This window comes from Anolis carolinensis, chromosome 6 (genome assembly GCF_035594765.1).
Source record: "Anolis carolinensis isolate JA03-04 chromosome 6, rAnoCar3.1.pri, whole genome shotgun sequence".
Taxonomy (NCBI): Eukaryota; Metazoa; Chordata; class Lepidosauria; order Squamata; family Dactyloidae; genus Anolis; species Anolis carolinensis.
Genome location: NC_085846.1, coordinates 24,144,673 through 24,170,497, shown reverse-complemented (window position 1 = coordinate 24,170,497; position 25,825 = coordinate 24,144,673). Strand labels below are relative to the sequence as shown.

The 25,825-nt window shown below is 40.5% G+C and overlaps 1 protein-coding gene across 1 annotated transcript; it reads right to left on the bottom strand.

Annotated features, from left to right (window-relative positions):
* Positions 1–352: 352 nt before the first annotated feature.
* Positions 353–25,681, bottom strand: dusp3 (dual specificity phosphatase 3). The gene is made up of 3 exons (XM_003222669.4): positions 25,550–25,681; positions 8,315–8,541; positions 353–5,506 (listed from the first exon to the last, which is right to left on the bottom strand). Exons 1-3 carry the CDS (start codon positions 25,669–25,671, stop codon positions 5,298–5,300), a joined length of 558 nt encoding a protein of 185 aa, XP_003222717.1. The 5' UTR covers positions 25,672–25,681; the 3' UTR covers positions 353–5,297.
* Between the last annotated feature and the right edge of the window lie 144 nt (positions 25,682–25,825).

The window sequence follows — 25,825 nt, the reverse complement described above, 5'->3', positions numbered from 1 at the left end:
GAGGTGAAGAACACTTAGCCCTTCCAATATTTTGGACCAGTGTTTCTTAAACTGGGTCCTGACCCAATGGGGTCTCCTTAGCTCAATGTTGGGGTCCCAACTTTTTTTTCTGAACATCCCTTAGTAGCTATTGTAGACATTTACACAAATCTGTTGTAGTGTTTACAATAGACTGCAGAAGATGCTTCAGCTGTGTTTCATAAAAAGAAAAATCAGTCTGCTTAGCAAACTTTGAAAATGCTTTTAAAATCATAAATATTTTTATTTTTATACCTATTTTATAGGAGGGTCAAATGTTTGAGCTTGGTGCATTACCTCCTTAGACCAAAAACCACACATCGCAACACTAGAATGCCACACAGAATAAGACTTTATTGGACAATTGTGCATCATTTTCCCTATCGCAAATGCCAAAAAACAAACACACAACCCACCTAATGTAAAAGACAACAGTACAGAATCGTCTGGTAACTCGTTGCCCACCTCCTTCATAAGGGTAGTGTCAACTCGCTGTTCACCCTTCTTTTTCCCCCTTGGAGTACCCCTACCCTAAAAATCCATCAGCTCATAAGTGTTTGGTCAGTCACCCGCTTAGGTGAATGCAAAGTCGTCTGACATCCACTAGATTGTAGCATATTTCTGACTATCAGAAGGCAAATGCAAAGCACAGAAGCAGTCGCTGCCAGTGCCCAAATATCACAGGCAGAATACTGTAAAATAGGGCTGGGGAGTCTTATTTGCAAGGAAAGCAGATCTTCTCCCACCCACCAATCCACTTATAGACCTCCAGGGGCTAGATGGCAGCTAATAATCTGGACATATGCTTTGCTATATCATTGGATCCTCACCAAAGCAGTGGGTGGAGTTATTCCATTTGGCACTTTGGTCTAGTTTTGTTGCTCCTCCCATCTCCCTTCTTGCAAATAGGGAGGCAGAACAAAGAACAGAAGGAAATATCTGCTACCTCTATCAGTGATCGGAGATAGAACTTCAAGAAAGGGCTTCATTGGTAGCTTATGCAAACTAATTGGGGAACCTTCTATGACCACCTTAGGTACAGCTCTGAAGTTCCTTTCTTCTGCTCTAAATTATTTTCTGCCAAAATACCTCAAAGGCACCAGATCTTAAAAGCTAAGTCAGTCCTGGCCAAGGCTTTGATGGGAGACTGCCAACAGATAAGAGATGGCATAGACCATACTTCAGAGGAAAGAATTGGCAAAGCACCTCCGAAGAGTCTTTGTCTAAAAATCCTTATGAAATGTATACAGTCAACAAATGTACCATAAATCAACAGGAGACTTGAAGAAATAGGTTGAGTATCCTTTACCTGAAATGCTTCGGAACACAAATGTTTTGATTTTCAGATTTTTGTAGTATTTGCATATACATAAGATAGATATCTTAGAGATGGGACCCAAGTCAAAATACAATGTTCATTAACGTTTTTTATATCACTTGAAGTTAATTTGTAATAATCTGTGCACAAAACAAAGCTAATACGTTTGAACCATTCAAAAGCAGAGTTGTTACTATCTCAGTAATCTGCATTCAAAATTTCTGAATAAGGCAGTGGTTCTTAACCTGTGGGTCCCCAGATGTTTTGGCCTTCAGCTCCCAGAAATCCTAACAGCTGGTAAACTGGGAGATGTAGGCCAAAACACCCGGGGACTCACAGGTTGAGAATCACTGGGATAAGGGATACTCAACCTCCACATACACCACTGTTTTCTCAGAGCCTTTCCTAGAATCATAGAGTGGGAAGAGACCACATGGGCCATCTAGTCCAACAACATGCAGGAAAAGTACAATCAACACTTTCTCAACACATTAAGGCCCACATTGATAAAATGACATACTCCTAAACAGAATGTGTATAAGGATAACATTTCTCTGTTGAGGAAAGAGATTTATGGGCAGAATTTTAAGAGACACCAAGACCAAATTTCCATTAGGAATGCATCAAGCTGGCTTTACATCAAGTCTGGTTAGCGTTACTGCAAGTCTGGCCACTGCTCAGAGCATTCTAGTCCAACTGGCAGTAGTTCCCCACAGTCTTGGCTAACCAAGATCTTTTTAGCTCAGAGTTGCCACATACCCTCCATATCTGCCAATCTAAACTCTCTTCTTCGGGATGTGGGGAGATATCTGGCCTTTTACTAAAAAGATAGCAAGAAACAAGGCAGTGGAAGTGGCAAGGGGTTGGCAGTGGTCATTTTCTTATTTAAAAAGTGTACCAGGAAATTGTGCACTCAAACACAAAGGCTTAGGCATATAGTCATACAGCCCAGAAATCAGGCTTGAAAGAAGTGGAATGCTACTCCACACATTCCCAGAGAATATTCACACGCAATACAGGGCAACAAATAAAGTATTATGGGTTTAACTTTTTAAAGAAAAATATTATATAGTTTGCTATTTTTAGCATTACTCCTTGTGAACTGTTATCAACCATTTAAATATTTGCTTCAGCCAATACATTCACAGACATCCCATTATTTCATATGTTAGCAGAATACATCTACCACTGAGCTAATGCAATAGCTATTAGTTTCAGTTCATCTTCTGCAGAATGGGCACAACAGAAACCCACATTACTGGAGTTGCAAAAATTAAGACTGGTGTATTAATATATACACATATATTAATATATATGATTGTGCATTAATATATATATACAAATAATATATATTCACCAAAACTGTTTGGAGAATACTCTCCAATAGTTTCCCTTTTTTTTCTGGAGTTAAGAAAAAAAATTCTCAGAAATGTACATCTCTTTTGAGGCATTGCTGCTCAACTGTACCATGGAGCAAATAAGGGGTGGAAATGAATTTACTCAAACGAAGAATGGCTTACGCATTCATCCACAACTTAACTCCTGTTCAACATCCCTGTATTTTATGTTACCAAAATAAATTATACAACGGCTTCTTTTGCCTAATTTTTAAATTATTATCATTATTAACAAAGACTAGACCAGAAGAAGCAGATAGTTAACACCTCTTATTATTAAGTGTCAACAGGTAAGCAGAAGCTGACATCTTGAATTCGGGTAAATACTGTCCAATCGCACCACATGGAGCCAGAAGCAAAGTCTAAGGACTTTGTTTTACCAAGACAGCAACACTTTCTAGTTGGCTGCACTCTGTCTCTACTACATTGGCCTTAAGAATTGCTTCTGAGACCCCAAGCATGAACACGTTCGTTATCAACAATATATACAAAAGGTTATTTGCATTAATGGCACATTTTCAAATGGCTTTATCATTGCTTGTGTGCATATATATCTATATATAAATATATACCAGATTACTATATATTTTATATATCCACAGATTTCTATGAGACACAGAGCTATACAGAAAGATTACATGGTTACAAGTGAGCGTGATTTTCGTGTACTGAAGCAACAATAATGCCCCATCTTGTGATGCTCTGAGGTGCCAAGCTTCAAGCAGGAGCAATGAGAAAGGAGCAATGTGAAAAGGCAATAGTAATGTTTTTTTAAAAATGGACAAGTGGAAGGAGTTAAATCGGAAGCTCTGGAAAGGTCATGCCCCTCCTCAGATTCAATGCTCTGCTCTCTCAACAGCAGCTTTGGTTCCCATGAAGGAAAACACATACAGAATAAATGCCTTAAGAATGAGAACATCACCAACAGGGCTACAAGATTAAAAACAAGGGCAGAGAGGTATACTTTAGTAAAATCTTATTGGATTTGTTTTGGGAACAGGATTCAACTTTGATATTTGTGTTATTGAGTTTGATGACCAAGTTCTCATTTGGCCCCTGATTGATAGCATCTGAGGAGCTATTGAGGGGAGAATGGAGTGGATGGAATTTTCTATTGCTCAGAGACAAGGTTAGAACTAATGAATGGAATCTGCAGAGAAAGGGAATCTGACAAAACATTAGTATGAATGTCCTTATTGTAAGAGCCATTTGTTTGTGGAAGATACTTTGGAGGTACTGGGCTATCCTTCAGTAAAATAATATAGTCATAGGCTACAAGTCCATCTATCAGCATATACCTCCAAGGAGCAGGGGATTGGAGTAGGCAACCTCCAAATACCTTCCAACTCAAAATCATGATTCCACAAAATAGTGACACACACACTGAAGGAGAGAAGGGGTGCATCAAATCAGCCTCAATTGGCTGGGACTATCTGCTTTGAAAATCTCTCAAGAGCCTGGATTTGTGGAGTTTTATCCATAAGTTTTTTTTTATTCGTGTCAGAAGTGACTTGAGAACTTACTGGAAGTCGCTTCTGGTGTGAGAGAATTGGCCGTCTGCTGAGACGTCCAGGGGATGCCCGGATGTGTTATCATCCTGCTGGGAGGCTTCTCTCATGTCCCTGCAAGCTAGAGCTGACAGACGGGAGCTCACCCATCTCGCGGATTCGAACTGGCAACCTTCAGCTCAGCAACCCAACCTTTAGGCCAACAGTCCAGTCAGCATAAGATTTTAACCCATTGCGCCACCGCGGCTCCTAATCCTATCCACAAGTGACCTGCCACTAGAATAGGAGTCAGAAGCCCAAATCCAATTGACTTGCTTGTCTGATATCTACACTTCAGAAGCGCAACACTTCTACTGCCTCTTGACAACTAGGAGCAGCCAAGAACTCATGATTGAAATTAGGCATGGATCATATGGGACTATGTGATGGGACTATCTGAAAACCTCTCCTAAGCCATCATATTTGGCACATATTGGTAGCCAGATAGCGGGGCAGCCCTTGGCTCTGAACATGTAAACAAACAAAGTCCTCATTTCAAACCTCAAAGGGAGAAGAAGGAGCCAGCCTGAAGGGTTCTCAGGACATAGCAAATGACAGGGTGAAAATGAGGACGAGCTGTGCTAGAGGAGACCAGGCAAAGTGAAACTAAGTGGAAGGGTTTTAAAGAAAAGAGAAACATTCAGAATTGTGTTGCAAAGTGCATCCAAACAAACAAAACACACACACACACACACACACACACACACACACACACACACACACACATACACACACAATATATTGGGCAGGCTCTAAAATAAGACAGGAGACAAGCCAAAGCCTGGCAGGAGGAGGTGGGAGTCCACCATTAAGGGTGTCTCAATATTGCAAGAACTCTCTGGGTGTCTATTTAAAATTTTAAAAAAATTGCCAGCCCCTTCCTAGCGCAAAGTGGATGAAACAGGATGGTTTCTCCTGCCTCCTCGGCAGCCTGGCAGTTGGAGCTGTCAACTGAAAAAATACTAACAGAAGAGTTCTACGGAGGGTGTGCAGAGTAGGAACAGAGCCGGGACCCTGCTACGGTTTCTTCAGCTTCCCTTCCTTCACTAATCTCTCATTGAGCTGACAGAGCTGTCTCAGGAAGCCATCATTGGGACCAATCTCCCGCTTCTGCCGGACGGCACTGACGGCGGACTTGACATCCATGTTCTGCCGGAGCATGAGGTAAGCGATGACCAGTGTTGGGGAGCGGCTGTAGCCTTCACGACAGTGGACAAAGACCCGGCCTGATTGGCAAAGAAACAAAGAACAAAACAATTGTTATAAGTGAGAATTTTGGGAGGATGTTGAGAGGGATCCCCTCTTCAAGTTGGCCCTACAGTTCCAACACCTTGGACCTTCAAGATCCCCTTTTCACCTTCAAGATCCCTCCCTGGATTGAGTACTTGGGTCTCTACATGGACCAGTAGATGTGTTATTTAGTGGGTTCACTGTGACAAGCGTGACTAAACTCTTTCAAGGCTTTACAGAAAGAGCCAAACGTACCTTATATACTCATGTACAAGTATAAAAAGTTTTAGTGAAAAAGCCCACCCCAAAAATCTGGTTCACCTTATTCACAGGTCAATTTGATTTCTGTAGGTTAAAGGTTTTCCCCTGACAATAAGTCTAGTCGTGTCCAACTTTGGGCGTTGGTGCTCATCTCCATTTTTAAGCTGAAGAGCTGGCGCTGCCTATAGATGCCTCCAAGGTCATGTGCCTGGCATGACTGCATAGAGCGCCATTACCTTCCCGCCACCAGAACGGTACCTATGGATCTTCTCACATTTGCATGTTTTCGAACTACTGGGTTGGAAGAAGCTGGGGTTAACAGCAAGAGCTCACTGCACTCCCCAGATTCAAACCACCGACCTTACAATCAGCACATTCAGAAGCTTAGTGGATTAATCCACTGTGCCACTGGGGTCTACTACCCATACCTTACTAAAAAGAACCATCACCTTCATTGAGTCAAGTATCATGTTGTATCTCACCTCACACCATGAGGAGAGGTGGGTAATAAATAAATTAATAGTAGGAGTAGTAGCAAAAGGCAAAGGCTGAGTTCATCCTAAGAGTACCTAAAAGTAGCACACACTCTACTCTCTCTGCCATGGTGCCACTTCTGGCCTTTTTAAATACCTGGATGGGAAATGGTGGCAGACGGGGACAGATGACCCTCTGAGCAGACATTGGTGATTTCCCTCTCTTTAGAATGTCCCTCAACTTATCCACAGATGATGATGATGATTATTATTATATGTTACCCATGGGGCACAATATTGTTACAACACTTCATTAAGCATTATGGAAAATCGATATATTTAAATGTATGCATTCTATGAAATACATACATAATAATACACAGAAAAAAGATTAAAATACAGTAAACACAGGACATGAGTTTAAAATTCATGTACAAAAATAGACTGGGTAGATGGGCTTTCAACTGTTTCTTAAATACCAACAGCTGATTTAGCCGTCAGATTTCTTCAAACAATTTAAAGCACTAAATTACAAGACTTAAAACAAAAATAAGAAATAGTAAGAAGTTTCTAAAAATTAAAATCTGTCGGCCATGATAACTTGAAATCCTATTGCTTGCCCAAATAAAAAGTTGGCCAGCTGGCAGAAATAAAATAGATGGACTAACTGAACCTCCAGTTCTACCATTTGGTGAAAGGCTTTCTCCCTCCTGAGATATTAAAAACCAGGAAGGATTGACAAGTTATTTCCTTACAGATACACTTGAAACTTTTGTGAAAGGTGAGAAGGCAAAATGGACAACCTGGCTGGTATAGAAGGAGAGTTAAACATTATATGTCCTTAGAAAGCTTGGCCCAATCTGCTCTGTCACAAATTCTTTTTTCTAATTTATTAACACTTACATATGGGTTCACACAGTCCACAGAATTCCATTTGCCTCTTATTGAATTGAAGAAAAACATCTTATTAAATTGAAGAATAGAAATGACAGTGACAAAGAACTATTTAAAATTTCCTCAAAAAGTAAGATTAAGACAACACATTAAGATTAAGATGCTATTTGTGTGCAACCAACACATCCACGGGATATCAGGTTGGGATAGAGGCTGGATGAGGCCAGAAACCATAGTCTATTGCCATTTCTTTGTCTGCCTAATTAATTCAAATAAAGGCAAGGCAAACTTCCAAATGAGCCAAGGAAAGAACTCATTTCCATTTCACACACGCATTCACTTCTAGCAACCAAAGTCCGTTTTTTTACATCAGAGACTTCATCATGGCAAGGCAGTTTCACTCTGGGTTCTGGGAAGGAATCCCTTCCTATTGATAATAGAAGAAAGAACGGGAGAGAAGAAGAAGATAAGAATAACATTCTCCCCTTTTCAGATTCTCCAGTGGAAAATAAAAAGGAGGAAATCCCACTTTAAAGACAGAATCAATCAGCCATGGCATGTGTAATCCTCTGCCTCAGTTCTCACTGCTCAGTTGCCAGAACTGGAAAAATTGCAGAAAATATAAAACTATAGAATCCACCATCTGACTGAAAATTATCTTCAGCAAGCAGAGAAAAGCTATACTTCATTGCAAAGGCTAAACTAGGCATAATTTCCATGTTTTTCCTGTTAAATCTCCCGCGCTGCCTTTGATTCCCACATACACTTCTTGAATCCTTCAAACCTATCCTTTGCACAGCCCAGAATTCAAGGTTTGTTTTTTTTAAAAAAAAAGCCAAGATGCAGAAGATAATCAATGAAAAGAATTATATAATCCACAGTGGGAAAGATCTACTCACATTTGTATGTTTTTGAACAGCTAGGTTGGAAGAAGCTGGGGCTAACAGCAGGAGCTCATCCTGCTCCCTGGATTCGAACTGCTGTCCTTTCGGTCAGCAAGTACAGCAGCTCAGCAGTTTAACCCGCTGCGCCACCGGTGGCTCCATATGCCAATATAGGTATTACAAAATCTGAAATTTCCAAAATCCAAACTGGTTCTGGTCCCAAACATTTTGAATAACGGTTACCTAACCTACAGCGGAGAAACATGCGTGCAAACTGGCCTAGGTATCTTACCATCTTTATGTGCTAGTGCCTTTTCAATGAAGTCTGCAGCTTCCTCAAAGTAGCGGCTAAGGTTGAACTCCTGAGTGTCATTGGCCTTGATGCCATGGTACGTGATGCCAGTTCCTTCGTAGAATTCAGCATTTGTGTTCACATGCATAAAGGACTTGCCCTCTGCTGCGTTCAGGATGTGGGTGATACCCAGGCGCTGCAGCCGCATGACATTTTTGGCTATAAACCTATAAAAAGAGTAATACAAGTGAAAGAAAGAAGACTGAGATGCTCATCAAGGTCCCACAAAGTTTTTTATTAATCCCTTGCATCTATGAGCTTGAAATGTAGGATAGAAGCAGGAGCTGCAGCTATATATCATAAGGAGGAGATCTACTGTTGGATAGGTTGCATGGAAGAATAATATTGCCATTTCTGAGCTTCCAAATGAGAAACTACAGGCTGCCCAGAAATGGAGTTTGCAGAATAATGTTCTGTTCCCAAATAAACATCCCACAAAATGCTAAAAGCTCAGAAAGTTTTGAACTTCAGTCAGCTCACTAAAGGGCAACTCCCTCCCTGTCCCTTCAGTGATTTTGTCCTCTAATTATGGCTATGACTTATTTTTAGCTTTCCTTCAGGCTCAGTAACCATATTTAAAAATGCAACCTGTATTAGCATTTTACACTGTCACCAGGACTGGACATAAAAAGATGTCATGCAGTAATTTTAATCAGTATTTATGAGCTACTACCTCTCTCCTCTTGAAGACTTGCAGTCTTTACCCCTACTAGGAGCAGTGTGTGGGTTTTTTGGCAATGTGGAGAATAGGAGTTCGTATTTTAACTACCTGTAACACCTGATATGTAAATAAAATCCTTCAGACAAGAAGAGCTGGCATTCATCAAAATCTCCCACCTATCAGACAACACAGTAAATAAAATGTGGCCAAAATCTAGAAACACTCTGTATGGGAAGTGTGTCTTTAACATACTGTTGTTTTGCTGGTTCCACCATGTGCTCCCAAGTCTCAGTGGAACATGTAGTCCTGATCAGTTCAAAGGTATCAAACCTGACCTGAAGACCAAGTGAAGTTGCCCATTCTTGATCTACATAGCTATTGATTGACAAGAGAATTCATGTCCACAAGGTCACCTACCTGTAGAAATGCACAATGTACAAGGAAAAGGGGATACAAGAAAGCAAGCAATGGACAGTAGCTACCTCTTTCTTTGGACAACAAAAGGAGCCAGTTTGGTCCGAGTCCCCTTCTACACTGCCATATAATCCAAATTATGAAAGTAAATAACACACATTATCTGCTCTGAACTGGATTATATGAATCTACACTGCCATATAATCCAGTTCAGAGCAGATAATATGAATTATATATGGCATGTAGAAGGGTCCCCAGATCCTTCAAGCAGGGAAGGATAAGCACACTTCCTATAGCTGCCTCTTTTCTGACTAATGAATTGCACAATGTCCTTCAGACAAGAAAGTCGAGCCCAATCTACATGAAGCAAATGGATCACTGGATGGCAGATAACCACAGTTGAGGGCTGCCATCTGAAGTGTGGACAGCCTGAGGAACCTGGCTTCCTTGGCCATCTGGAGATCCACAAAGTCTCCTCAAGTCCTCTCCCCCCATTTAAAAATCCAGGATGATTTTTCCAGGCAACTCTAACAGCCAAGCAAACCACAAGCATAGTGGCACATTTCACATCATCACCCACAAGCCTCAGAAATCTTTCACATAGTGGCAAAAAAAATGCAGCCAGAAGTGAGGTCACATCACTTTCAGTAAATCAAGGAGGCATGAATATGGACTACAGAGAGATTATTAAAGTGAAAATTACTCCCATAAAAGAAGTTAGGGCACCCAAATCGCACTCCAACTCCCATGCAACCTGCCCAAATGTGGTCTAGAATGCACTGCCCTTGAGCTCCCCAGACTCAGAGTAATTTCTGTCTCTACAGTATGGCCCCCATATCTGCAGGAGATGCATTCCTGAACTTACTGTGGAAACAGCAAAGCCTACTGAAATGAATGTTTTTCACCATAGTCAACCTGGAGGTCCCAGCAAATTCCTAGAGACCTCTAGTAGAAGCATGCCACAAAATTGCCTGGAGGCCCTAGAAAATTACTAGAATATGTATTTTGTAGGATGTGGGTCAATGAAATAACGAGTACCAATTCCACGAGTTGCGGGTTTGTACTGTACAAGACTTTTTGCTAAAGAATGACATAGCAAACCTTCTCATTCCATGTACACAGGCTGCCCTACATAGCAGCTGAATCTTTTTTGTACAGGATGACCTTCTCCCTCACACGTAAAAGAGCAGGGAAGCTTAGAGGATGCAAAGAAAACCATATGGCAGGGATTTCTCCTCCAAGACCTTGTTGTTGCTTCCGAGGATTGACTATCTCACTATGCCCAATGGCAAGGCCAGCCCTAAATGAAGTCTATGGTCTGCTTTCATTTTCACGTCCAACATATTGACCCATCTTTTTCACAAACGTTCTCCTGAAAGACAGTATTCTGTCCAATTGTAGCAATCTTAGTAGTGAGAGAGATAAAGAGAAGAAGAAGAAGAAAGAAATCTTGCCAGATTCCAAGGTGGGACCAGATGGCTTTTACATCCCTTGCTACTCAAGGATTCAACCTCTCTGCAGAAAGGTTATAATAAATCCACTTGGCTTTGCTCATAACCTTCCTCCGAGAACCAAGTCCCAGTGCCAAAGAAGAAAGCAAAACTTGGAACACACACCACCAATCACTTTTTTTCCCAAAAAGGAAAAGCTGTAACTATCGCAAAGCACATCAAATGTCACGTCTTTTCCTACTTTAAACTGCTTTATTGACAAGAGCTGTTTGCACTGAAAGTGATGAAGAAGCATTTTGCTCAGAAGCAACTCATATATCTGAGATGGAGGAGGAAGTGGGGCGAGAGAGCTGGAAAAGGTGAAAATCAGCAGTATTTTGCAGGCACACACTGCTATGTTTTTTATTTATTAATTTATTCATGGTGCATCTATACTGACTCTTGGCCAAGATTCTTTGAGCAGAAGTGTTTTAAAAATATAGTTACGTACAAGTAATAAAATATGTTTACGATTTAAGTATTCAAAAATTACTGCAGAAATGAAAAAAATAGAGCTTGGGGGGGGGGGGGGGGGGACAGCACGGCCATGCTGGTTGGGCGGAAAGGGAAGGTGTCTGGAGATTGCAGAAAAGGGTTATTTTTCAAAATTCAGAACAACCAAAAGCAAGCAATCACCTATAGTATAGGCACATCTTAAAATTTCAAATTAAAACTGAAAAAATGTCTTCAAAATATAATATCTCTATGAAGAGTGAGAGAGTCCACCCATCCCCTCTCCAGAAATTATATGAATATAAGGAAGAATATAAGGAAGATGCACAAAAAGCCTCTCTGGGGAGGGCTTTTTGGAAATGGGGTGCTACCACAGAGAAGTCACCTGCCAGATCTCATCAGGAAGAGACATGAGGACAAGGATATCCATTGACCTCAAAGTCTGGATAGATATACTTTAAGGAGAAGGTTGGGTTTTTTTGTGTCAGGAACCACTTGAGAAACTGTAAGTTGCTCCTGGTGTGAGAGAATTGGCCATCTGCAAGGATGTTGCCCAGGGGATGCCCAGATGTTTTTGATGTTTTACCATCCTTGCGGGAGGCTTCTGTCATGTCCCTGCATGGAGGTGGAGCTGACTGAGGGAGCTCATCTGCGCTTTCCCTGGGTTGGAGTCGAACCAGTAACCTTCAAGTCAGCAACCCAACCTTCAAGTCAACAGTCCTGCCGGCAGAAAGCTTTAACCCATTGCGCCACCGGAGGCTCCAAGAAGAACATGGTCCTTCAGGTAACCTTAGAACATGTGCATTCTCACACACTCTCCATAAAGTATAGTTGATATCCAGAAATAACAGCACTTTTAAAAAATGGCTATATGTAAGAGTGGTGGGGATTATAAATACAATGGGCCCTTGGTATCCTGTGGGCTTTTATTCCACGACTCCTGTGGAAACCAAAATCTGTGGATACTGACGTCCCATTATATACAATTGGCATAGTCAAATGGCATCCCTTATATCAGTGGTTCTCAACCTGTGGATCCCCAGGTGTTTTGGCCTACAACTCCCAGAATTCCCAGCCAGTTTACCAACTATTAGGATTTCTGGGAGTTGAAGGCCAAAACATCTGAGGCTCCACAGGCTGAGAATGGAATTTTGGGAAAGATATTTTTAAGCCATGGTTGATTCAACCCATGGCTGCAAAATGCATGGATGCAAAAGACCAATTGTACAACATAATAGAAAGGAATGTTCAGAATAGAGAGATTCCCCATGCTTTCCACGTGTTCATCCTCTCCAAGGCCATCCCTGAAGAGTATCCCCACTACCTCCAATCCACAATCATAGGCTGTGGTCCATTCACAGAATTATAGTATTATTTTTCCACTTTAACTGCCATGGTTCTATGCTATGAAAGTCCTTTCTCGGTTTTGCTTCTCCTTCCTCATGTAGGATGAGGAAAAGAGGAGAAAAATAAATTTAATCCAGTCCATGGAAAACTGCAGAAAGATCCATACCTCACCTATCCGACTGAGTTTTCTATCAAATACATAGCAAAATCCTCATCTGATTTCGTATGCCATTTGAACTGACCTACTACCATAGCCTGAAAGCTTTGACTGACATGTCTATAAAAGCAACAGGCGTCAAGAACTCCAGGGAAGAGGGAATGAGAGGCAGGTCTTCCTTCCCAAGGGAAGCCGTAAACTCCCGTCTGTTCTAAATACGGAGCTCACATCAATCCTTGTAAAGTTACTCCCAATTGCAGGATCAGTGTTACCCTCTCAGAACATTATATTAGCCAAGAAACAGGCTGTGGTCAGTTGACCAGAGAAATCTCTTCAAAACACTATAGCGTGACTGGTTAGACACAGAAGATCTGCTATGAAACAGAAATTATCTTGTTGAGCTAATGAGAGGAATGGAAATTAATTACTAACCGGAAGAGAAGTTGGGGGGGGGGGGGGGAGCACGGGAAAACACATACAGATCAGTAAAGACCATAACAGAATGTAAAGCAAGTAAACAAGAACGGGCAACCCCATCAGTTGGAACAGTTTGGATCATCTGACTATGGGTCAAGGTGTCTAGGATTGATGCAATCCAACAGCATCTGAAGAGCCACAGGTTTCCCACTCCTCTCTGAAGCAAGCTGGCATATTAAACATAGCTCTGGTTCTCTCCCAATCTGTTCTTCTCAAGCAGAACGAACTAAGAACTTGGTGCCAAAATCCCTCAAAAGAGCTGGCATTCTGCTCATCACATTTTTATCTTGCTTCTCTTCAAAAGAAGCTCAAGCGAACATTCATGATTCTCTTCTGTTTCCACCCCATTGATTTCACAGCCCTGATATGTGGGGTCGAGTGGGGAATTAAACCTGGGTCTTCATAATCATCATTCATCATTCTCACCATATTGCTTGTGAACCTCTGTGCTTGGAAAGGTCATATCATCATGTGCACAAGCATTTAATGAGTAAGCAATATATTGACACGGTCTGAATTAAGGTCTATGTACAAGGTTCTTGGAAGAATGGAATTAAGTAATTTATATGTTTTTAATGTTATTTAATGCTTGTATAATGTATTCTTATTGATTATTGTTAATGGTTTTTAATGTGTTGTTAATTTTTACTGATTTGTTTGGCACTGAATCTTGCTGGGTGTTGTAAGCCGCCTTGAGTCCCCTCGGGTGAGAAAGACGGGATAAAAATGTTGCAAATAAATAAATAATAAATCATCAGAAATATAAATACTTGTACACTTCCTAAGGACATTCCCAGTGTAACATACATTGAATTAAACTATGAAGAATCAAATGTGGACATAAATCTTAAGAAAAAAAATTCTAGCAGTTCCTGGCTGGGTAGATCAACATGTCTACAGAAGGCTTTGCTAGAATATTGACTGGGACATGAGAAAAATAGTTTCCTTCTCCCCCCAGCTTCAGGAGCTGGGGGAGAATTTACAGTGTACATGAAAGTATGTACACTGCAGAATTGATGAACTTTGACACCCCATTAATGGTTATGGCTTTCTGTTATGGAATCATGAGAGTTGTAGTTTGGTGAGGCACCATAACTATTTAGCAGAGAACGCTAAAGATCTTGTAAAACTACAAGGGCCATGATTCCACAGCATCGAGTCAAGACAGTTAAAGTGGTGTCAAACTCCATTAATTTTACAGCAGTGGTTCCCAACCTTTTTTTGACTAGGGAACACTTGACCAGGGACCATTTTGACCAGGAACCACCATTTTACAGTGTAGCTGTACCCATTGATCACTACTTTGAGTAGTAATGCTCTAGATACCTTGGGCTAACATTTAAGTTTTAATTTTGTTTCAGCACCTCTTGTTCCTGTCCTCCCTGAAGTGTTTACCTCATTTTTCTTTTTTTGTGCAAATGCAGCAATTCTTTACTCTCTATTTCTAGTTCACACATTTGACCTTTCTGAGTACATTAAAATGCAAGTTCTCTGATGCCCTGCTTAGCTAGCAATCCTGTATCAATGACCTTGTCAGCATTTCTAGCAATCAATGTCTTCTACTATCATCTTCCGAAACTTTTTTCTATAAAAATATGTTTATTTCTTTAATCAGCATGAGATAGGAGAGAGGGTACTTCAGATGATGCACTGTTGACATTTATCAATATTTAATCCAATTTCTATTTGTCTAATCAAGAGCTTTCAGAAAAGAAAAACAACAACAAAAATGATTTGCATAATCTTTAAAAACGGACAGCAATGACAGCCAAAACACTTGGTTAAGTCATAAATCAAAATGAAGACTAGTCAAGAAACAAGAAGACTACGAATAGACTAGCTGCAATCTTCAAGTGTAAAGGTATAAAACTGAATATCAAAGTCAGGACTGCCCATGCTATGATGCTTTCAATTTCTAGATAAAGAAAGCTACCAGGAAAAAAATCAACTCATTTGAAATGTGGTGCTGGAGGAGACTTCTGTAGATAGACTACTAAAAAAGCAAATAAGAGCAAGGCCAGCCCATGACCAAACTGGGACTATCATGCTTTTACATATCATGAGACAACATGACTTTGTAGAAAATACAATGTTTGGGAAGCAATAGGAAAAGAAGAAGACCTCACTGCATGTGAGAAGAACTGTTGATGACAGGATGATTTGGAAGTTTTAATGTTATTTTTATATGCTGGGTTTCTCTGGGATTTTATGTCAGTATTTGTTTGTTTACGGAGGCATTGAAAGTTTGCCACTGTATGTTGGAATCCACCCTGAGTTCCCTTGCAGAGATAGGGCGAAATACAATAAAGTGTGTATGTATGTGTGTGTGTGTGTGTGTGTGTGTATATATATATATATATATATCATACACACACACACACACACACACACATATATAAAATCTCTCTTCACAGTGTAGCCACAAATTGAAGTCAAGTTGACCATAAATAACAACTAGAGAAGCAGGAGATTGAATGGTCTGTTATTTGATGAAAGATCTAAGTTCAATCTGCATTATATGGCAGTGTAGATCCAGCCTCAGCCCTTGGTGTTCCCAGAATCATTACTCTGCAAAATCCTTTACAACGTTTTGGTCATCACTAGAGCACCTGAAAAGAGCCTCGCTGCTCTAGTGATGATAAAAATGCTGTAAAGGACTTTGCAGAATAATTATTCTGGGAACACCAAGGACTAAGGCTGAATCTACACTGTCATATAATGTAGATTTGAATTGCATCATATGGTCAGTGTATACTCATATAGTGCAGTTTAATCAATGCATAACAATGTGTATTATAGTCTCCTGTAACAATGAGTCAAACTACTTCCTCTCCTATCCAGAAAAGTTGCTTTCTTCAAGGAATGAATACATGTATTTACTTTTCATCCACATGACAATGAACTATAACTTTTCTTCGTACTAGCTCTGATTGGATATACAGAAATATAGTGAGTATAATTATCCCCACACTTCATTGCAGCCTTCCCTAATTTGATGCCCAAAATCCATCAACCTCCGATAATCTGGTCAAAGGTGAGAGAATATGGGAGTTGAGATCCAAAGCATTTGGAAGACAGCAGGTTGATGATCACTGCCTGATTTGTTCAGTATCCAGGAAACATATCCAGGAAATATAACTGTATGTACCATTTTGCTGTTAAGGCAAACAGCAGAGCTAGTTAACAATAACAACTCTATATAAAGTATCTACAGATATATTTTTTTTACATTTCAGATAAACTAAAACCGCACTATACACTCCGACCTAGCAGCAAGCCCTGCTGAACACACAACAGAGCTTATGTCTGAGTAAGCACAGAGGCCCGTGCTATAAATCCAGACTTGAGTCCTCACAAGAAACGCCCACACTAACTTCACTGACCAAATAGGCTGTTAGTATTTTTAGACAGTATGCTTGCACTTTGAAGAGAAGCACTGCAGATATTATATGGTTTAAAGTGAAACTCGGTAAAGGTGTACATAATAAAACATTGTGTTGACGTAAGCCCAACCTTTCTGGTCAGCATATCTAGAACTAGGGTAGAAAGTAGCAATGAGGTTTGCAGATAAGCCTATGGTTTGCAGATAAGCCTATGAGTTTCAAAGGCTAAAGATAAAAGTTCTGTAATCCTAGATACTCAAAGCAAACTCATTTTTCAAATGCTTACATAGACCAAACACCACTGTCCACACTTCTGTGGGATGAGGTGGATCCCTGTAAAAGTTGGCCATAAAGTCATACTGGGGAACCCAGATATTTCTAGAAAATACGTTCTCGCCATATTTTTTAATTTGTGTTTTTTCCACTTTCATGGGGGTCTTTGAACCCTAACCCAAATGAATGTGGAGAGCTAACTGAATTTAAAATTTAAACAATCATATATACACATAACCCCTCCATACGTTCAAAAATAAAGTCAAGTTAAACTGGAATTGGGAGGAAAAGAGCACTTTAGGGATGAAATTATTTATTTATGCCATGCTGAGTTTTCAGGGAAAGCATGAACCAGATACAGAAGAAGGTGGTAGGCATTTTGTCTATGTCAGCAAAGAATAATATATGCTCAAAAGAAGAGGGGTAAAGAGGCCAATAGTGGTTGCTGGAATCTGGACACACTTCAAATATTACACAAGGAAAGGAGAAATTATTTCATTTGGTATTTGGGAAATACTTTTTAAAAATAGCCTAGAGACACAGAAACATTTTGGCTAATGCACTGCAATTCTTCAGTAGTCCTTTACAAAATTTCTATCCTGTACTCTGCATAATGTGAAAGTGAAATAGTTATTTGTAAAATACAGTTAAAGTATATCAACAGTCTAAAGCAGGGGTCCCCAAACTTTTTAAGCAGAGGGCCGGTCCACAATCCTTCAGACTGTTGAGGGGCCGAATTATCATTTGAAAAAAAATACAAACAAATCCCTATGCATACTGCACATGTCTTATTTGTAGTGCAACAACAACAACAACGAAAGAATACAATATTTAAAAATAAAAACAATTTTAACCAACATAAACTTATTAGGATTTCAATGGAAAGTGTGGGCCTGCTACTGGCCAATGAGATAGTCAAGTTAATTAGGATTGTTGTTGTTGTGTGCCTTCAAATAATGTCAGACTTTGGCCGAGCCTAAATTTAATTATTTATTTACTGCATTTATTTACTACATTTATATCCCACCCTTCTCACCCTGAAGGGGACTCAGAGCAGCTGTATGTACATACAATATATTATATTATTAGTATAACACAATATTAGCATTATATATTACTATATTGAACTATACTACTATACTGTTATATAATATGTAATATATAATTAATATTATTATATGGTATTACTATTAGTATTATATTGTATAACATAAGATTATTATCAATATTATATGTATATACAATATATTATATTATTAAAACTGATATAAAATATTATATTATAAAACTGAGGGCGGGGGCCAGGTAAATGACCTTGGAGGGCCGCATCCGGCCCCCGGGCCTTATTTTGGGGACCCCTGGTCTAAAGTCAAGTCCCTTGCATATCCAGGTAAATATATCAGATTACCAGAGATGGCGCCGCGATGACACAATAGGTTAAACCTTTGGGTCAGCTGAACTGCTGACCTGAAGACTGGCAGTTCAAATCTGCGAGATGGAGCGAGCTTCTGTCTGTCAGCTCTAGCTTCCATGCGGGGACATGACAGAAGCCCCCCACAGGATGGTAACACATCCAGGCATCCCCTGTGCAACATCTTTGAAAACAGCCAATTCTCTCACACCAAAAGCAACTTGCCTCAATTCCCTTCTGACACATTTTTTTTTTTAAAAAAACAATGACGGAAATTGCCTTCACTTGAAACCACTGTCCATCTGAATAGTAGATAATACTAGGCTAAATTAACAAGCAATCTGCCCTGACACAATGTAGTTTCGGAGATCTTAATTATAGAAACTCAAAGAACAAAGAAGTGGCTTCCAAAGAGATCAAAAACCTTTTTTTTTTTGCTAGTGCCAAAATACTTCTTTCTTTAATGTTCAATTTGTGCTCATTCATCCTCCCAAGGTCTATTGCATTCCAGTGGAGACCTTAGAAAGATAAATGCACAGCTGACTTTTTTAGAATAAGAAAACACCTAAAATCTACGCCAAAAGAGTTCTAAATGATGTATGGGTATGCACATCTCCCAGTGATACATCCTCTGCCCCTTTCCCTGGTTCACTCTTCAGCAATGAGGCTAAATGTGTATTTCACAAGGCCAATATACATTTGGTTCTCAGCAGCCATGATGATTCAATTTGGTTTTCTGTATCTGCTGTTTCTATGGTGCCAGGAATGATGGGGCTGGAGGGAGTGGGAGATGAAAGCTAGACAATTGGTGCAGATGAACCAAAAGTGACAGGAGGAGACAACTGCATCCAGATAAATGATATGTAGACTTCCAAGAGAATCCGAGTCCAAAATTCCTCAGACTCACTGGCAGCACAAAGACCTATTGGGACTTTCCAAGGAGGCTCCAGGACTGGTAAGTCTGAACGTGACACGACTATGTCGAAAATGCTTGCTTGAAAGGCATACTAAACTTTATGCAATTCCCAGAACAAAAACTTGGGTCTTTGGCAGTTATTTGTCCCCTTCAACCTTGATTACGTATTTATTATTTGTCCAATAATGTCAATGTTCATCTAGGAAATGTTTATATTACAGTACATTGGAGGACGTGGACTCAATTTACTATCCAATTTCTGCCATTGAGAGTCAAGCCACTCTTTATCTACAGTCCTCAAACCTGGAAATCCTCACAAGGAGGAGAAAGGAAGCAAAGCCAGTTGCAAAAATGAAGTGAGGAATTGGGAGTTATCTTTGGTTGAAGTGTTATAACCCATTCTAAGTCCCTGGAATAAGGACATAACACTGTAATAATTATTACATCCTGTAATAATCAGTGGCACAACTCGGCCTACACATGCAGCAGAAGGACAGTGGGATGTATCATTTCAATGCATACCCATATTAGCAAAATGTTATCAGCTGAAGGGGGTAGAAGGGGAAGGAAACAGCAAAGCCAAACAAAGAGCACTACTTATTTATCGTTTACTTCCAGGGGGTTTTCATAATCCTTGGAGTGTTCAAAATGGCGTTAGCTTTTCTGTGGTCTCAGAACTCCATTCTGCCATCTTAAGATAGTCATTTTGCTTCTTACTTCTGAGGTGGGAAGACATCAGGTGCTTTCAGGAGATATTCTGGGCTCTGGCCAAAAGTAAATAAAACCTCCCTGCTCCAGTAAGCCAGCTGGCCTGCGAAATGCCACAGTACCGTCTGGCTTGTCACTATAAGAAACTTTATAAGGAGGCTGCAGGATTCAGAGGCAGAGCATATTTTTCATACGCAGATAGCTCCAGTTTCAATGCCCGGTAGTATCCTCTGTTTTGTTTCCAATTCCAGATAACACCTCTTTCTGCCTAAGGCTCAAGAGACACACTACCAGTTAGGGAAGACATTATTGGTCTAGACAGATTAATAGTATTAAGCCGTATGGGGCGGCTTCCTAGAAATGCATGCTTTTCAATTTAAAAAAGATATAATAGGTTAACACTTGTAAATCCATACTGCCATCAGAAAAAGCATGCCACAAGGAAGAAAGATCAGGATAGGGACAGATTAAGTAGGTCTACTGTTAGGGCACATGGTTCAAACTCAAAGCCCGCGGGTCAAATCCGGTTCACCATGTCATTTTATGTGGCCCTCATGATGTTGGACTACAACTCCTTATTCCTCATAATTAAACATCATATCTAGAGCAGATGGAAATTGTGATACAGTAACATCTGGAAGGTTGCAGAGTGTTCTGTTTAAGTCATGATGGTGGGGTTTGAATTTAGATACAAGGGTTGTGGATATTATGCCTGACAAGAAAAAATGTCCTTTTTCGAAACCACAGAGCCACAAGTGCTGTTGGGTTGCAATTCCCATTATCCCCAGTCCTCGTAATAGACATTTGAAAGTAATCAGAGTTCTCAATAACATCTGGGGACCCAAACTGGGTAAAAGCTAAACAGCAGTGACCGCTATATAAAAAAGTTATCGTTGGCCCTCTGTATTCACAGATTCTCCACCCATGCATTCAATAGCCCTTTGAATGCAACGATAAGACTGACGTGGCCCTCAATGAAAATGAGTTTGACACCAGACATCCCAAAGTGTGTAGCTTGGGGACAAGGACAGGCCATATTTACTACTTAGTAAACCAAGCCTTAAATCCAGGGATGTGAGTCAGAATGCTCCTGGATTACAACTCTCGGCATTCTTCAACACTGGATAAATTTGCGAGGGCTGCTGGGGCTTGCAATAACAATTGAAGGCCCACATAGTTCCATAGCCTTGAATATTTTGCAGATTAAAACTGGGACACATCTAACCAAGCAACATCAGAGTATGAAAAAGATGGTAGAAGGGATTAATGAGAAATAATAATTGATCTGTAAGATGCCAGAGCAGTTTGCTTTTACCTGTATTTACAGGGAAGGGCATGATCTCACCTCATCATGTCCTTTACTGAATTAATTAAGTGCAAATTACCTTTGAACATTGAACTTGGTTTGCACCAATAGAAACAAGGTGAGGACTAAGGATGAGAAACAAGGACATTTTAAGCTTTGTTGAAAAGATTGGACAACAGAGGACTAATCAGGAGTGTTCCTGTCAAATCAGGACAGTTGAAGAATAACTGATTTCGATTCTACTTTAACCGATTACAGATTTTTCACTCCAAAACTATCTCCAAAAGGATCCCATCCTACTTTTTTCAACATAATCTCACAATTGACATTTAGAATTCCTTTACTTCTCCAATAAACATGGGGAAAAATATTCCAAGATAGAGAGCTCAAACCAAAGCCAATATTATACTCCAGCCAACAATGCTTTCTCATACAATTTGCAGATGCCAGAATCTAAAACAAAAACTAAAAAAGAGTTTAAAATGGCCTTGTTAAGGCAGCACAATGTTCAGTTCTAAAACTCATACAAAAATAACTGCCAATTTAATGGAAAGGATGTCATTTCCTAGATAGATTTGGATAAAGATGTCAACGTACTTCCCCTTCCTATGGCGCTTTTGGAAGACAAATAATGTTGTCTCTTCACTTTTGTGGTTTTAACTTTTGCGGATTTGATTATTCACAGATTTGATTAAAATTGTTCCCTCTAGGAATCTTTAGGTCCTCCAATGGGATTTTACAGTGAGCTTCCAGCGAAAGTTGACCACAGATTTGTGCTGAAGGCCATATAATCCAGTTCAATGTGGATTTTATACAGCTGTGTGGAAGGGGCCCTAGAAATTCTCTCAGGTAAAAAAAAATAGCAATTGCGTTTTTTGCAGTTTATTTGCAGTTTTTCATTTTTGTGGATGTCCTTGTCCTCCCAACCTCAACAAATGGAGAGGGCTGATGTGCAAAGTCACAAAAACTTTCTGATTATCTAAATCCAAATATTATCTCACATTTGCTCCATCACATACAGTTTTTTTTCACAACTAGCTTTGACGGTTTTATTTTGCAATATGCAACTGAGTAAGACTTCTTTGCAAAGGAAAGAGCAAACCATAAGAAAAGGATCAAAGTCTTCCACTAGCCTTTCAAAATGCATTGCTGATCTGAAACCTAAAAGTCCATGCAAAATGTTCAGGTCTGAATAACAACTAAACCGATAAAATATCAAGTTTGTCATGTGTTTGGTATGATGTTTGTACTGTTTTTTCCCAAATTCAGCACCCCAAAATTACAATAGTAATAGCTTCAATATGGGGAGAGGGAGGAATGTTTTCATTACAGGCCTATGGTTTGGGCAGCTGGTTTCCAAGCGTTTTGGACTTCTACTCCCAGAATCCCAAATCATTGGCCATGGCAACTTAAGACTTCTGGTAGTTGAAGTCCAGAACACCTAGAGGATGAAAGTTTGGAAATCACTAATTCTATACTGTAGAATTAATGTAGTTTGACACTGCTTTAACTACTATGTCTCAATATTATGGAGTCAGGAGAGTTATAGTTTGGTGAAGCACCAGCACTCTTTGGCAGAAAAGGCCAAATACTATGTTCCACACAGCTGTATAAAATCCACATTGAACTGGATTATATAGCAGTATGGACTCAGATGACCTAGTTCAAAGCAGATATTGTGGGTTATTTGCCTTGATATTGTGTTATATGGCTGTATGGATGGGCTCTAAGACTGCAATGCCCATGATATTACAGCATTGAGCCATGGCTGTTAAAGTGGGGAAATCTCCAGAGGTTGCTAAGCAGAGGCTGGATAGCCATCTGTCAGGAGTGCCTTGATTGGGGCCCCTTCAACACAGCTGAATAAAATCACACATTATCTGCTTTGAACTGGGATATATGGCAGTGTGGACTCAAAAAACCCAGTTCAAAGCAGACATCGTGGGGTTTTTTGCCTTGATATTCTGAGTTATATAGCTATGTGGAAGGGTCCTTAGTTTCCCTGCTTGACAGAAGGGGATTGGACTGGATGGCCCTTGGGGCCTCTTCCAACTCTAAGAATATATGTGTGCATCTACACTGTAGAATTATTGCAGTTTGCTCCCATGGCTGGATGCAAACATGTCATATAGCTGGATGCTGCATAATGCTATAAACCTCATCTATACTGCCATATAAAATCCAGATTATCTGCTTTGAACTGGATTATATGGCAGTGTAAACTCATACAATCCCATTCAAATCAGATAATCTGGATGACCTCCAGATTACCTCTATCTGTTGTCTGTCCTGTATGTCTAATTGCCATGTATATGTTCTGTGATCCGCCCTGAGTCCCCTTCAGGGTGAGAAAGGCAGAGTATAAATGCTGTAAATAAATAAACAAAAATGATAATCTGGATTATATGGCAGTGTATTTTTTATTTTAAAATTGTAAAACGCCCACAATACACATTACAAATGTATACAAAGACAACCCGCCCCATACAATACAATTACCCCGCAGCCCACTCCTAGTGCAACCCACCACCTTGGCTCCCGAGTTTTAAATTATATGGCAGTGTAGATCCAGCTGTAGCCTCATGGGTAGAGAAGGCTACAGACCTTGTGAAACTGCAGCTCCCATGATTCCATAGCTTGAGCCAGGGGCAGTTCAAGTGGATGTCAACCTGCATCCATTCTACAGCAGTGATTCACAAGGTTTGGTCCTCCAGGTTGTTTTGGATTTCAGCTCCTACAATTGGTTAAAAGGCTGGGATTTCTGGAAGATGAAGACCAAAACAACCTGGAGGGCCAAAGGTTGGGAACCACTGTTCAAGGCCCTATCTACTACACTGATCCAGAACCGGATTATATGGCAGTGTAGACTCAGGGCCCTTCCACGCAGTCATATAACTCAGATTAAGGCAGAAAATCCCACAATATCTGCTTTGAACTGGGTTATATGAGGCCCCTTCTACACTGCCATATAATCCAGATTATCATAGAATCATAGAGTTGGAAGAGACCTCACGGGCAATCCAGTTCAACCCCCTGCCAAGAAGCAGGAAAGTCACATTCAAAGCACCCATGACAGATGGCCTTCCAGCCTCTGCTTAAAAACTCAAAGGAGATCATCCAGATTATTGTCTTTGAACTGGATTATCTGAGTTTACACTGCCATATAATCCAGTTCTAAACTGATAATCTGGATTTTATATGCCAGTGTAGATAGGCCTTGATTAGAATGAATGCAGGTTGACATCCACTTAAACTGCCCCTGGCTCAAGCTATGGAATTATATATAGGAGCTGTAGTTTCACAAGGTCTGTAACGTTCTCTGACTAAGAGGCTATGGCTTTGAATTGGGTTATCTGAGTCTACACTGCTATATACTCCAGTTCAAAGCAGATTTTATATGGCAGTGTAGACGGGGCCTGAGTCCACATTGCCATATACAGTAGAGTCTCACTTATCCAAGCTAAACGGGCCGGCAGAAGCTTGGATAAGCGAATATCTTGGATAATAAGGAGAGATTAAGGAAAAGCCTATTAAATGTCAAATTAGGTTAAGATTTTACAAATTAAGCACCAAAACATCATGTTATACAACAAATTTGACATAAAAAGTAGTTCAGTTATGTTATAATTACTGTATTTATGAATTTAGCACCAAAATATCACAATATATTGAAAACATTGACTACAAAAATGGCTTGGATAATCCAGAGCCTTGGATAAGCGAGGCTTGGATAAGTGAGACTCTACTGTATTTCAGTTCAGATTAAAAAAAAATGTGGGATTTTATTCAGCTGTGTGGAAAGGGCCTGAGCCTATCCTGCAATATAATCCAGTTCATTGTGGATTTTAAACAGCTGTGTGAATGGATCTCATATAAATCCAGTGCAAAGCAGATCATGTGGATGATCTGTTTTGATAATCTGGATTATATAGGAGTTTAGATCCAGTTTAAAAACAAAAACATTATGGGGAAGGGAGAGGAATGTTCTCCCCACCAAAGGAAAGATTTCCAGATCAGCTCAGGAAGGGAAGGGCTTTGAAAAGGGCCAAACCTTTTTGCGCAGCGATCCCAAGCACAGCTTTGCAGGACCCCCGTCTCTTTGGAGGATCCTGAGGCCTAAAGCCGAGGAAGGGAAGGCGGGAGGGTACAAGGGGGGGGGGGGTCTCCCAAAAGACTCACGCGTTGCCCACGTGGATGCGGGGCGCCACCTCGTTGCTGTGCGCGCTGGGGAGGCTGTAGCAGCCGCTGCCGTTGGCCAGCAGGTCGTTGAGCTCTTCCACCGAAATCTGGAACTCTGACATGGCTCGCTCGCCTGCCTTTGCCTCCTCCGCCGCCGCCGATCTGGGCAGGGCTCCTGCTTCCCGGCTCCGTCGCCCGGGCCCGGCCTGATGATAGGAGGGGCCGCGATCAGCTGGTGCTCGGAAGGCAACTCCCCAAACAGGGCCCGGAGGACAG

Excerpts from the sequence above, each read along its gene's own strand:
- dusp3 (XM_003222669.4), bottom strand. The coding sequence starts at position 25,671 with ATGTCAGAGTTCCAGATTTCGGTGGAAGAGCTCAACGACCTGCTGGCC. Across the intron at positions 8,542-25,549 it reads CGCATCCACGTGGGCAACGC|GTTTATAGCCAAAAATGTCA; the intron begins GTGAGTCTTTTG and ends CTCTTTTTATAG. Across the intron at positions 5,507-8,314 it reads GGCACTAGCACATAAAGATG|GCCGGGTCTTTGTCCACTGT; the intron begins GTAAGATACCTA and ends TTTGCCAATCAG.